We start from the raw sequence: 13,425 nt of genomic DNA, 5'->3' as shown, positions 1-13,425 counted from the left end.
ACATCCCTACCAGCACTACCTGCAAGTGCCCCCCAGCCCCAGGGCCCTGACTTGCCCCAGCATCCTCAGCCACTTGCGTCATTTCCCAGGAACTCAGCCTCCTCTACCAAATCTGTCCAGTCTACAATCACTGCCAACTCCTGTCATCCAACCCATGCTACATTGCAAGTCTTCTGGCACAAAAGAGACAGTTTTAACAAGGTCTTAAAGCTGGTATAGTCCTAATTGCTATCACTATCACAAAAAAAAAAAATCTATTTGAACAAGAACAAATAACATGAAAATGAATAAACATAAAATCCCAATGCAAGATAAGGAAAAAAAAAAAAATTCAGAAGAGAGACTTAGAGACATGAGGATAGATATTTAAAAACAACCCATCTCAGAACAAAGCCATTGAGTAGTCCATTACAAAGCCATACTTCTTCCTTAGTTTTGCCCAACTGCTATTGCTTTTAATGACTCCCCAAATGCATTTAATTACAGTGATAAACAAAGACCTTTCTTAGATTTCTGATACCTCATTAATTCTGTTATGACCAGTTATTATAATGCCAAATCAGGACAGCAGTCACTGCACCCATCTGCAATGTGGCTGATAAAAAAATCACTATTTACAAGTACATGCACACCAAAATGCCACACAGGCAGTATGTAATGGAAGGAGAAAAACCTGTGTGGAATAAAACCCTCCTTTCACAGCTCCAAGTCTGCTCCGTTTCCTGCTGTGCAAATTCTGATGGAGATGTGGGAGGCACATCTCTAGCTAAATCTGCCTTATCTAATGCATAGTATTAGGTTCTGCTGTGCCACCTTGTGTTACATCACATCACATTTGATATAAAACAACACTGTGTGGGTTTGAGCTGCTCCATTTATACCACTTCAGCATTTAATATCAAAACATAAGGGGGTAAAAAAGCGCCAACTTTTGAAACCTCAAGCTAGGGAGGAAAAGAAGCCTTTGGGAAGAATTTCAGAGCTCTCATCTTTCATTTGCTAAGCAACCTCCTGTTTTGTTCTCCTCTAAGAGCCTACTGCTTTCTGTGAGATAAAGTGGTTCATGCAATAAAACATCCTGATGGGAAGATTTCAGCCATTTTTTTCTTCCAGCATTCAGCAAATGCTTCGGTTTCCTTACTGACTTTCAAGCAGATCTCGATTCCCTGTCACAGAAAGGCAGCCATGCGTAACGTGCACAGCACCACTATTGTGCTGTCAGCATGCGACATCATGCAAAACTGACATTACTTTGTTATTCCAAATGTGTTAATTCTTTACCTCCTTAATAACTCCAGAACAGGTTTCCTCCTGGCCTTAAAGTATGTGTCGTGAAATCTCTCTCAACTCTAGGAAATTATCTCAGCCCTTGAAATCAAAGCAAAAAGTGTAACAAAATGCCAAACTGTGAATCAACAACTGTTCTATCCTGTTTTACCCTTATGAGAGACTCTGGAGCTCAGATGACATATATCTGGGGGACACAAGTTACAGCACAGATAGGCCATGCTGCCACAAATATGCAGGGCGACTGATGTAAAACTAATGCTGACCCCAAAAGCAGCTTTCACTGGCATCTCTTCATTTGCTTACTCTTTTCTAGAAAAGAATCAGTGCAAATGGAGTTAATGAAGGGTAGCTGAGAAGAAAACACTCGTACCTCAAATGACTAACAGATTAGTGTCAGCACTTCGCATGTATCACACCAGCAAGAGCTGGAAATTCTGCAGGCAATTAAAATGTCCCTGTACCAGTGATGCCCATTCGCCTTCATTATCTGAATTGTAATATTATAAAGCTGTTTTTTTTGGAATCAGGTGCTCATATGATAATGTGCTTTGTTTGGAGTTTCTTAGTCTCCCAGGGTTTAGGAAAGGCAATTAGATACGAATACAAGAGGCTTGAAATAAAAAGACAGAAAGAACTCTGATGTGGTATTTTTATATCTGGAATTTGGGGAGCTTAATGTAGGATTTTTAAGCGACTGGGCTTTCTAAGGTTGATATTTGAATTTGTTGCTTACTATTTCAACTGGATGCATTGCATTACAGATCTCCAGCACGACCTGGTAATGCTGATTCATTAGTTCCTGCAAATGCATTATTTGTACGAACATTAGTAACGCACATCAAACTATTTGGTGTCAGAGCAAGCTACTGACAATTACCCTCTGTGGCTGCAGGCATTTGTAGGCATCCAAAACCTTGGTGAAACCCTGCTGCCTCCTGGAGTCTAATGGGAGCTTTGCCATGGACATTAGCAGCACCAAAATTTCCCCCTTTGTGCTTTGGTAAGCAGAGTTATCCCAAAACCTTGCAAATTCAGATCATCAAAAACAAACTATTAATGTCACCAAGATTAACACCTGTAAAGCACTTTGAAGGAGAAAAACACTGAGTAATCCCCAAATATTTCATTATTTATAAGACGACCTGATTTTAAATGTTAAGTTCGGCTTATTTTTATCACAAAAAGAAAACAAGTTCCTGCTAGCTTGCTTTACAGAACCAATTACCAGTGATCAGTGTATGGTGCTGCATAACAATACACAGTGTTGTCCCAAAAAGGTATATCTAACACTCTGGAGCTATTTAGACGAAAATTAACTTGCACAGTGGATTGAAATACATGCACATAAGCAATTCTAATAAGGGGTGTGAACTTCAAACTTCTCATTAAAAATATCAAAATGTGTAGCATTTCCTTTATTTCATCTTTTCCTGACTTGAATTGAGTTTTGTATCTGCTCCTTGATATACTAGTACCTGATCAGAATAAGGCTGTAAGAGAATAGTAAATGTGACATCAAACTTGCATTAAAGTCTCATCAGCTTTTTTTGGCCTTGTTAGAATATAATTCCATTATCAGAGATAATAATAGTGACTAGATGGTGGTTTGGGGAAAAAAAAAAGATGCAGCTACTCCCAACTAAAGTTTCCCCCCTAGACCTGCTCCTTCTCTGCACGTAAGTCATAACCTTTAGCAACATATTTACATTAGGATTGTCTATTTCCAGAAAATGGAAAAGTAACATTGCAAAACCTTTTTAAAACTTAAACTTAACTAATTTAGAACTTAATTTCTAGTGCAGTTTGTAGGCCAACTTACAAACTTTACTGATCTGATTCCCATCTTGCCAGGCAAATCTCTCTAAAGGAAATAGTAACAAAAATAATCAAGAGTAAGCAATAGGAGACAGATTTTTAAATGCTGAATGAGATTCCAAATTTAATCAGGAAATCCATAACTCTGGAATTACAAAGTAATAACCCTGGAACACAAAGTAATGAACTTGAAAAATAAATCTTCGCATTAGACATGAACATGTATTTCTTTCAGCATACTATGACTCTGATAGTTTAAATATAATTTAATAACTAGTTAGGGGTGCCTATGGGCTATCAAAATATCTCCCCAGCTGTTATTTCTGGATGGTATTATTTGTACCATAATATCAGATATATTTCAGTGTACAGCTCAAAATAACCTATACTGAGTGACAAATTGCTGGGAGATTTAATAAATAGGTTTGATGGGAGGTACCTGAGTAGAAGGGAGCTACCTGAGTAGAAGGCAGCTTTGGTAGTGGGTGGTAGTTGATAGAAGGTAAGGCAAGGAAGAAAAGAAGTGACTTGAAATGGGATTTTCAAAAGATGTAGAGGTCAGTTGAGCACATCAGACAGCAGAAAGGAATTAGATCTGCTCCTGCTCCAGGTGAGGGAAGAAGCTGCCACAATGTGGTGGGCTGGGGAGTAGGGTAACAAAACCGACCATTAAGGTGGCGGGCATGATGATCAGTACCAGCAGCTCTGTGCTCAGCGGGATGAGTTTCAGGGGGGTTCCTATGGGTCCAAACACAGGACAAAGACCTCAGTATAATGCTCTGTTCCCCCTGTTTTAGGAACTGAAAACACTACTGGAAATCATGAACTTTTCTTCTGTTTCCAGAAGTTTTGGCACAGGCAAACACACTCTGTGGCAACGGTCAAGTGATTCCCAGGTTGTGATTTTTGTCCTAAATGCAGTTTGGACTCACTTTTTCTTTAATTCAGCAGCTGCTGAGGCAGTTCAAAATCTTCTGGCAGCTAGATGCTTAACTGGCATGACTTTCAACTCGCTCTTCACTGCAAGCCTAAAGGGCAAACAGAAGTGAGTGGCTTGTTCAAAAGAGTTCAAGTCTGCACTGAATAGCTGACTGCAGCTCTAATTACCATGGGTTTACATCATTAGGGATAGCAACTGAAAAGGAGCTCTAATTCCCAAACTGTGAAATACTGCCTTCTATTTTTTTCCCTGGCTCTTGCCACTAAATGATCCATTTCCACCACTTCTGATAAGGACAGGAAGGAAAACTTCAGTTCCACAGGGGGGCGGAGAGGATCTTGATAAACAAGTAGAAAAACAGTATTTTTGCTTATAAAATTCAGACTAGTAGATGTTTGTGGTGGGGCAGAAAGGACGTAGCAGTGAGGAGACGTCCTCTGAAACCTGCAGCAGTAACATATTTCACTCAGCTTAGATATTTAATGCTCAACACCACTGCTCATTTATGCCTGAGCATTGTATTTTGATACTCTAGATTACAAAGAACAATCTGATATCAATTATACTGTTATGTGTTTGCAATTATAAATTGTTATGATGTATTGTTTGTAAAATTTTCCCACTGTGTCTAATGGATCTTGTAACTCTCTCTACCATGGCTGGGGGGAGCCTGAATCTGCAGCAAGCAGCCTAAAGACACAAAACTTTATATTACTATGTGATGTTTCAATGGCACGGGCACAAGATAAATAGAGAGAGACGAAAGACGTCCTCTCATTTTAGGCTACAGAAAGGGCTTTCAAGTCCAGGGTAGCTGACTCTAGCATGCACTTTCAGCACAAGAAGGAGGAGTTAACTCCTCTCTATGGGAAGTGTTGAAGGTTAATAACCCTTACATACCAAAAGCATCATCAGAACAGCAAGGGAAGGACCATCTAGCTAAGGAGACTTGGTTTATTGCTTTAGAGTTTTGTAATTTTGTTCCATTGCTGCAAATCTTTCTCACAGTTATATGTATCACAAGTACGTTCTTAAGACCACTGAGTCAAAGACCAAATGAGCAGGACTACTAGCACAGACCTCTCCCCATTTCCACCTACCTTATTGCTCCCCGCAAACACCTTCTGCTCAGTTGAACCATGAACAGGGAATTTATTATGGACTTTGCTTTTACATGGAGATAATACTCAGGCACCCACTGATGGGCATTTAGATAGGTAGATATTGCCTTGGCTCTTCTTGCTATAAAATACATTTAGTTTTGAAACTGTAACATATCTTTTATCACATATTTTTCAGAAGATGAATTTCCATTCCCCAGTTTAATGTGAATTTGGCACTAGGGAAGCTGTTAGAAACTCCAGTGATTTGCACATGACACGTGAGTGACGTTTCACCTGCATGCTTTTACTTTGATCTGGAGCAAAGTGGGAACACATCTTCAAGGGGATTACGTAGATCAGGCTCAAGGTTTATGCTATTTTCAACCTTCTGCTGAATAAAGATGCTAACTGTGAAAGCTCCAAAGGGAAACTGTCCATTCAAACCTGCATGAAAACTGCTCAGCTTAATTCTTGGAACTGAACACAAACTAATCATAATATTTTGGATGACCTGAAGACTGACCTAAAAACAGAAAAAACAAAACAAAACAAACAAAAAAACCCCCCAAAAAGGAAAAAAATAAAGGAAAAAAAAATAATCCTCTTTAACCTGAGGTAATTCACAATATACATCAATACGACACATAAATGTTCTCACTGAAACAAATGTGAAATCTTATTGACTCCAAAACATACAGCACAATAGTTTTGCAGAATAACTTGTTCTGAAACAGCCCCTGTCCCAGCATAAACCCAGCTCCCAGAATAAAAGTCTCGTGGGAAGTAGGAAAATTATTCTGACATAATGTTGCTTTTATTATGAATAGAATCTGTGCAGAATGAAGAGGTATCTGAGGATTGCTTATTTCAGTCGATTACTGTGCACAGACAAGACCTCAATGACAAATGGATTTCAAGTGGCAAATATTATTACCTTCTTTCGTAGTTTTGGGGTTTTTTTATTTTTTGAGACAAGTACTTTATGTACTTGGTAGGTACAAGGTTAAAATAACCTTTTCAGCTACAAATAATCAAAATAAAGGCATGCCTTTTGTGGCCTTATTAATAATAATTCTTTAAAATAACTGAAAAGTGTAACCACATTGTACAGTGCAGCGACAACAACATATGCTTCATTCTGCATTTTGCAACCAGTAGCACTGGTTTACTTTCTGGTACAACAGCCCTTGAATGGTCCTGCTGGGTTACCAAGCATCTCCTCTGCTGCTGCAAGCACCATGGTATATTGCTGTCAAACATGCTGAGCTTCACCTTCAGACAGAAGAGTCTTTTTGCCCCCTCCAGTTTAACTTAAGAGACTCTAATAGGTTGGCACTCTCTTCTTATGTCCAGTTTAAATTACTCATGGTCAAACAACCCAGTTTTTCTTCAGCCAAGTCATTAAATAGTATCTTTTATCTCTCCTACCTAATATTAGAGACAATAATTTTGTCTCCTCTGTCCCTTCATTTTGCCAAGCAAAAGCAGCTTTTCTGATCTGCGCATGCATACGGCCCTATTAGCTCCTCTGCACCCTGCCTCTGCTCGGAGTTCATCCTTTCTGAACCCCTCAAGTGTACATTCAGGGAGTTTTATCCAGTACTATGTACAGGAAAACAACAGCAATAAAGAATTAAGCTCTAAAAGAGGAAGGAGAAAATAAAAAAACAGATTAGAACACAGGTAAGGCAAGTTTTCTATAAGGCCTCTGGAAAGCAAAATCTCAGTGACCAGACATTTTCCCTCTCTTAATGTATTTATCCCCCTGCCCCAATCTTGCATGAGTCCTGCAGGTGGCTTTCAGATGACATGTGAGCATCCAAGCACGCAGGGGGCATTTCAGCTTCATCCTTCCTGAAATCATCCTTCTGCTCCTCACTCAAAAGCAATGGCAGGATTCGTCAGCTCCCATAAGCCAGCACTTCAGCTAAATCCACTGTACAGTAAATATTTTACTGGCTGCTCTCAGCAACTGTGGGTTTGCATTTTAACAATTAAATCCCATTGTTGGGAGTGCACCAGCAGCTTGGAGCAGGCAGAGCTTTTCCTCTATATTACACATCTCTTTCTGACATTTTTTCTGCTTGATTAGTAATCACTTCTGACAAATCATTTCGACAGCTCCGAACACCAGCCTTAGCGTTGCAGGGATGCTTCATGCAAAGCTTGACTAAATGCAAATATTAGGCTAATGCGAGGATGGTTGACAGCATCTGAGCATTTTCTTCACTGGACACCAGAGGGAGGAGGAGGAAAGGACAACTGACAGTGAAGCTAAAGAAGAGCCCTGAAGGAGCTTATCAGACACCAGAGCCAAATACATTCCTGTAATCGGACCAAAATAAATAGCAGCACCTTGTCTGGGGATGGTAATTCTGACAGGAGATTTGGCAGGAGTAACACAAGGTAAAGTAACAGGAGAAAGGAGCTGAGTGCAGCAGCACTGAGTGCTGGGTGTGTTTTAGCCAGCTCCATCTTCTAAGCTTTAAACAAACCTAACTGCTTTTGGTTCTGGGGCTACTGCTGTCTGTGCTCTGCTTGACTTCTGTGCCACAACCCGAGTGCCTTTTGGTCCAGCTTTCTTCTGGATGTGAAGAAAAACATGTTTCAATGATTAACCATGGATTCAGGTCCACCACAGTTCCTGCATCCTGCACCATGAGAGCGTGAAATTTGGAGCTGCAAGTGCTCTGTGCTGAGACAGAAATGTCAAGACCTTGAAAGAGGGAGGGAGGCAGTTTAAGGAGATTGATATGGTGTCTATCCAGGGAGGAGATAGCAAATGCTCAACATGTGGTATCTCGATTAAATTTAATAAAAAAGAAAAAGAGAGAGAGAGAGATTCAGCAAGATTACCAGGGAACTATTTACTATCTTATTAAAACTATGCTTTTATTTCCTCATCAAATCTTTTCATTATGCCTTCAAGGCATAAGGAGGATTATTAAATGTCAGCCACAATTCAAATAATTAATGTATGGTGTTACGAGATATATATGTGCTCTCCAGGAGGATTAATAATAGCTGCTATTTTTCTTCCAACCATATTTTCTCCATAATACATATATTAATCATGAGAACGCTGCACATTTTTTAAACCTCTCTAGTACTGAAAGTCTTTAAGGAACTCACACTTTGAAAATCGGAGAATTCTTAATATATTCTGATCTCTAGTTTTTAATTTATTATCAAATTACAAGCACACAGTAAGCACTTGGAAAAGAAGGAGTATAAGAAAGGCACTGCTTTCTCCAGAGCTGCTGTTAATTGCAGAATCAATGTCCTCAATTCCTTGAAATAGGTCTTTGAAAAAACAACAGCTTGTAAATTCAGGAAGCAACTCATCCCCCATTAAAACTGACTGGCTTTTGTTGCTAACTTACTACACTCAAAATACTTTAGAAAAGGCATCAGAAAAGTACTTTTTACATCAAACGCTCCTCCGGGGGCTGGCTGGGGGCTGTGTTCAGCACCTACTTGTCAGCTCGTCTGCCTCTGTGCTCGACCCTGCGAGGTGTTGAATACCAATGTGCACATAAAAATCACTGCATAGGCCATAAAAATCACTGCTGGGGCTTCGCCTCTCCCAGATTCCTGCTGCTAGAGCAGAGAGATGGAAGGGTGACCCCTCTGCTCTTGGACTTTGCACTCAATAGTTGGCCCGGACTTGCCCTGAGAGCTTGACACTAACACTTCCAGTAATTTTAACCCACAGACTAAGTGTGCTAAGGTGGCGTGTGCTACTGCAGATCACTTTACACTTACTATGTGCAGGGAAAGAGTTCTTGTGGAAGGACTGACCCCACTGACAGGTTACCCACCATCAATGCTCCCATGTGGGGTGCAGACATACTGCCTGGAGTGTGGTTTATTGTACCTGCTGGTTGCCTCTCAGCAATGCAACCAAAAAATGAGCTCAGCTCCCCACTGCAAAGCAAATAAACATGTCCAGAAGAAACATTTCAATTGCTTACAACTTGGAGAAGTTTGAATTCTCTCCTCCACTCCCACCTGTACCCGAAATGTAACGCTTCCACAGTGAAGAGTCACTGGATAGCTGATTTTGAACAGTGCAAAGTACAGAACATATTACCAGCCTTTTCCATCTCCCAAAACAGCCCAAGAAATGTCCATGTCCTATTTAAAATAATTTTGATGAGCATGAAATCAGGGTTTGCTATGCAAGTAAAGATGTAACCATATGTGTAACCATGCCACCCTTTTGTGCATTACCAGATGCGTGTAGCGCATGTGTGCATGGGAACTACATGCACATTCCCCCAGTGCAGCACCAAACCATATTGTAACCATCTATGTGACCTGACAACTGCCAGCTTGAGGCGGTTCCTACACCTCAGGACATAAACCATTTCTACAGAGAAGCTTAGGAGAGCAGGTCTTTCATGGCACGCATTTCTTTTTTAAATGTCAAGAAGAACTATTCTAAAGCAGTTCTGAAGACTTACCTCCTCGCTGCACCAGCAACGTGACTTCGCTTCCCTTAGGACATTCAATCAGCATATCCACCACCTGGTTGTGAGTGAGGCTCTGGACATTCTTCTTGTTGACTTCGACTATAAGGTCGCCCTCCTTCAGGCCGCGGCACCTTGGGCTGTCCACAATTTGCTTCACTCTTTGGCCACCCCCACCGGGACTGTCTGCTATAGTAAACCCAAAGCCCATAGGCCCTTTCACTATATGCACAGTTATGAGTTCAGGTTGTGTTGCTATCGAAGACGCCAAAGAGACCGTGTCGTTGGGGTAACCATGGGGTCCATTGGAGGAGACTTCAGCTGGGCTGCTGGGTCTCGCTTCCTTTGTGCCATTTACTTTCCCTGTTTTACTACTGTGGCTCGCCGGGGAGTCATAATTCTCCTGCCCATTCACAATGATCGGCTCTTTGTCCAAAATTGCCACGGACGTAACCAGGCTCGTGTTGGGATCATCGGGATCGAAGGGCAGGGGGTAGCCTCGGCACAGTTCAAGGTCCACACTGGCACCGATGGGGATGGACTGGAAGATTTTCACCACTTGAGCATGAGTGTGCCCCAGCACGCAAGTATCGTTCACACTGACTATGACATCCCCTGCAAAGGACACAGGCAGATATACCAAACACATACGTTTTGTGCACCCTGGGAATGTAGGACTAGAGCCCATGAGCTGATCTGCAGCACTCACAGTACCACTCACAGGCAAACAGCAGCATTAAAGTATCTTTGCAAGGAAAAGGAGTGGTGACACTTGGGCAAGCAACAACTCTCCATACACGATGGATTCACTGCATAAAGCCTTTATGTACATAAATGTTTATGAAAGTGAAGATGGAATTGGCTCATGCAAAAAATTAATACATTCAAATGATGGTATATGGCCCATTTAACAGCCATTTCAAAGTCCGGCTATCTCTGTTATACACCGTGCTACACTGACATATGATAGAAACAAAACTGAGAGCACATGAGAGCTATAACAGAAGGTTCTCAAATACCAACTGCTCAAATATAGTGCCATGTGTCATGTCCCAGACATACTTCAGCCTGAAATCTAGGTATTGATTAAGTTATGATTTACTTTTTAACACTGGGGCTGCAATGCAGGCATGTTAAATACAGCCATCACCACAGTGGGGAGTAGTAACTTGCAGCCTGATGTGGGACCCCACAACTGATGGCTCCTCTCTGCAGCTCAGCATGTGGAGGACAGGATCTGGCAGAGCTCCAGATGGATATTTTGACACCTGAGGTGAAATTCCAGCACATGAAGTGCCTTGCTGTAAGATTTTGAACATGTCCTTCAGGTATCTCACTTCCCTGCTTGCAGATGGGAAAGCTGAATGCCTTTCCCCAAAAAGAGAACAACGATTACAGTCACTTATGAATTGCACATAAAACCAGATATAAAAACATAAAGCAAAGTGGTGGTGGTGACTTTGATTTGAAGCGCCAGTACCTGTTTCCATTTTGCCATCCAGCGCTGCAGGGCCATCAAGCACCAAACTTTTGATTTGGAGAAATTCATCCGGCTCATCCCCTCCAACGACAGTGAAGCCAAAACCCCTGCTGCTTTTCCTTAGCTTGGTGTGGATGAACTTTCCTTTCAACTCGGAGGGGTTCCGTGTAAAAAAAGGTTTTCCTGTGTAGGAAGTTTGGAAAATCTATAAACAGGCAGGCAAAAGCGTTTGATCTGGTTTTCCTCTGTCCCTCCCTGTTCTAACAAGTACATGGACAAACACAGCGGTGTGCTGGGATAGGACTGCAGTTCAGCATCCTCTCTTCTCATCACACTCCACCCATCTCCTTGGATCCAATCACACAGTAAAGGAAGTGAGCAAAAACCCCTCAGTACCTGGCACTTTTTTAGCTGTGGTTGTGCACACCAAAGCCACAAGGCTACAAAGGAGAAAACGTGCTGCTTTAAAGGATGCAATATATTAAAGGTGGCAATGCTGCCTTAGATATGTGTCTTATCTCTAACCTGAAGTGGTTATATCCATCCCAGGAAGGATGGGACAGGGGCAGCACAAATGCCTCCTACAGGAGTCTCTGCAGCAAGAGTTTCTGCAGACAGGAGTATCATTATGTTTTTCACCACTCCGCCTTCTGCCAACCCACCAAGCAAAACGCAACTTCTGAGCTCTGGCAAGACACTACCTAGCCCTTTAGCATAACCCCCCCCACCACTATCACCCTGTAACACCCTCCTTTCAAAAAAGGGAGGATGTTGATGTTCTTCAGACACTGAAGTCTTTTCCCTTTCCTTTCTTCTCCCTGCCTGTTGCGGATGAAACACTGATGTGAAGCACGTACGGATCAAAGAGTGGATTGGGACCTGAGCAGCTGTGCTGGAGGGCTGTCAGTGTTCTCTGGGAGCATGGTTAAGAGGGAATGAGGTACTCCAAAGACAAAAGTGCATCCTTGCAAAGCATGTCGCACAGGCTCAGAAAAGTAATCCCGGTTGCTGTACTTCACAGTGCCAACACTATAAACACCTTTGCACTTTTAATTGTTGTTAATGCTTAGAGGGGAAAAGACTGTGCCACTAAGCCCTCTGGTGACAGCTCCAGGATCAGCAGCATGTATCTCAAAAACCTCGGCAGCATTGCCATGGGCGTCTGTTCAGAAAGGAGACCTTGGGGGAGAGTGAGGAGATTTGAGACTCGTAAGCCTTTGACTGAGGAAAAAAAGAAGTATTTTTGAAGATTATTCATGAAGGGGCAGAGTGAGGACTTGCAGCCTTCTGACTTTGAAGGGTAGCACAGGAACACGGTAATCCTGCTCATAATAGGCAGATCTTTGCTCAGACCCCAAGCTGCAAAAAGACCCTGACCACCAAATGCAACCCAATGTTTCCAGTAACAAACACGTCTCAGAGGCAGCGTGCAGCGGGGCTTGGTCCTGTGCCGATTTCTGGTTCAAAAGGCAAGTGGAACAAGTACAGTTTGCTGGCGTCTGCCTACAAACACAGGGTGAACTTGCCCTGCAGTAAGGGGATAACAGCACCACAGGCTGTGTCCCACCTACAGTATTTGGGAGTGGATAACATTTTAAATAAATATATCTACAAAACCCCAGGTGGAGAGCAGGGGCACAAGGAGGGGTACTCGTGCCCACATCCCACCAGCAGTGCCATCAATGGGAGAGATGGAAACCCCTGGGCATAAAGCAGGGGGAGAGGGAAGGTAGAAATAGCTGCTGCAAGTGAGGAGTGAGAAAAGAGGGAGACGCACTGAGAAAGGAAGGAATGAAAGAGAGAAGGAGTCATCAGTGGGTACCAGCATATGTCACTCAGAGTGGTGCTGAGACAGGCTAATGCTGTCCTGTAATGCTGCTGCATCATTTCGGTGGCTGGCAGTCAGAAGTGGGTGGAGAGCAGAGTGAGGCTTCTAACATCATCCCCTGCATGACGGCTCCTTTGCATTGCCATGCACAAACACTTTGGCAGCCCTTGCTTCAGTCTGGCAGTGTAAAAGGCAGAGGTGGCATTCACAGACATCTCCCTAAGGAAGACTAGTGTCTGCGTAGGACCACGGCACCCCTGCTGAGCAATGGCATTCGCTTGCTATACAATTTAAATGTAGATGAAGGTGAAGCCAACTTATAACCACGTGTAACCAGAGAGCACTTGTACTGCAACAGGTACACATGGAACTCTGCCCTTGCTGGCAACCTGATCTTGCAATGTTTCAGCTCATGGTACAAATTCAGGAGTGATTCATGTCCTGTCTGATAAGTTATTTAAGACAAGCAATCGGTATGTGAGCCGCTGGCTATACCC

General features: G+C 42.4%; 1 protein-coding gene across 27 annotated transcripts in view; it reads right to left on the bottom strand.

Annotated features, from left to right (window-relative positions):
* The window catches only part of MAGI1 (membrane associated guanylate kinase, WW and PDZ domain containing 1), a 340,411-nt gene that overhangs the window by 44,994 nt on the left and 281,992 nt on the right, over positions 1-13,425 (bottom strand). For all 27 annotated transcript variants that reach the window (XM_030501199.1, XM_030501183.1, XM_030501186.1 and 24 more), the window contains 2 exons: positions 11,101-11,283; positions 9,615-10,235 (listed from right to left, as the gene is read on the bottom strand). In XM_030501199.1, coding sequence (XP_030357059.1) covers positions 9,615-10,235; positions 11,101-11,283 — 804 coding nt within the window. The remainder of the gene's footprint in view (positions 1-9,614; positions 10,236-11,100; positions 11,284-13,425) is intronic.

The sequence above is a fragment of the Strigops habroptila genome, chromosome 11 (assembly GCF_004027225.2).
Source record: "Strigops habroptila isolate Jane chromosome 11, bStrHab1.2.pri, whole genome shotgun sequence".
Taxonomy (NCBI): domain Eukaryota; kingdom Metazoa; phylum Chordata; class Aves; order Psittaciformes; family Psittacidae; genus Strigops; species Strigops habroptila.
Note: the sequence above shows the minus strand (reverse complement) of the source record. Positions and strands in the feature narration are given on the sequence as shown.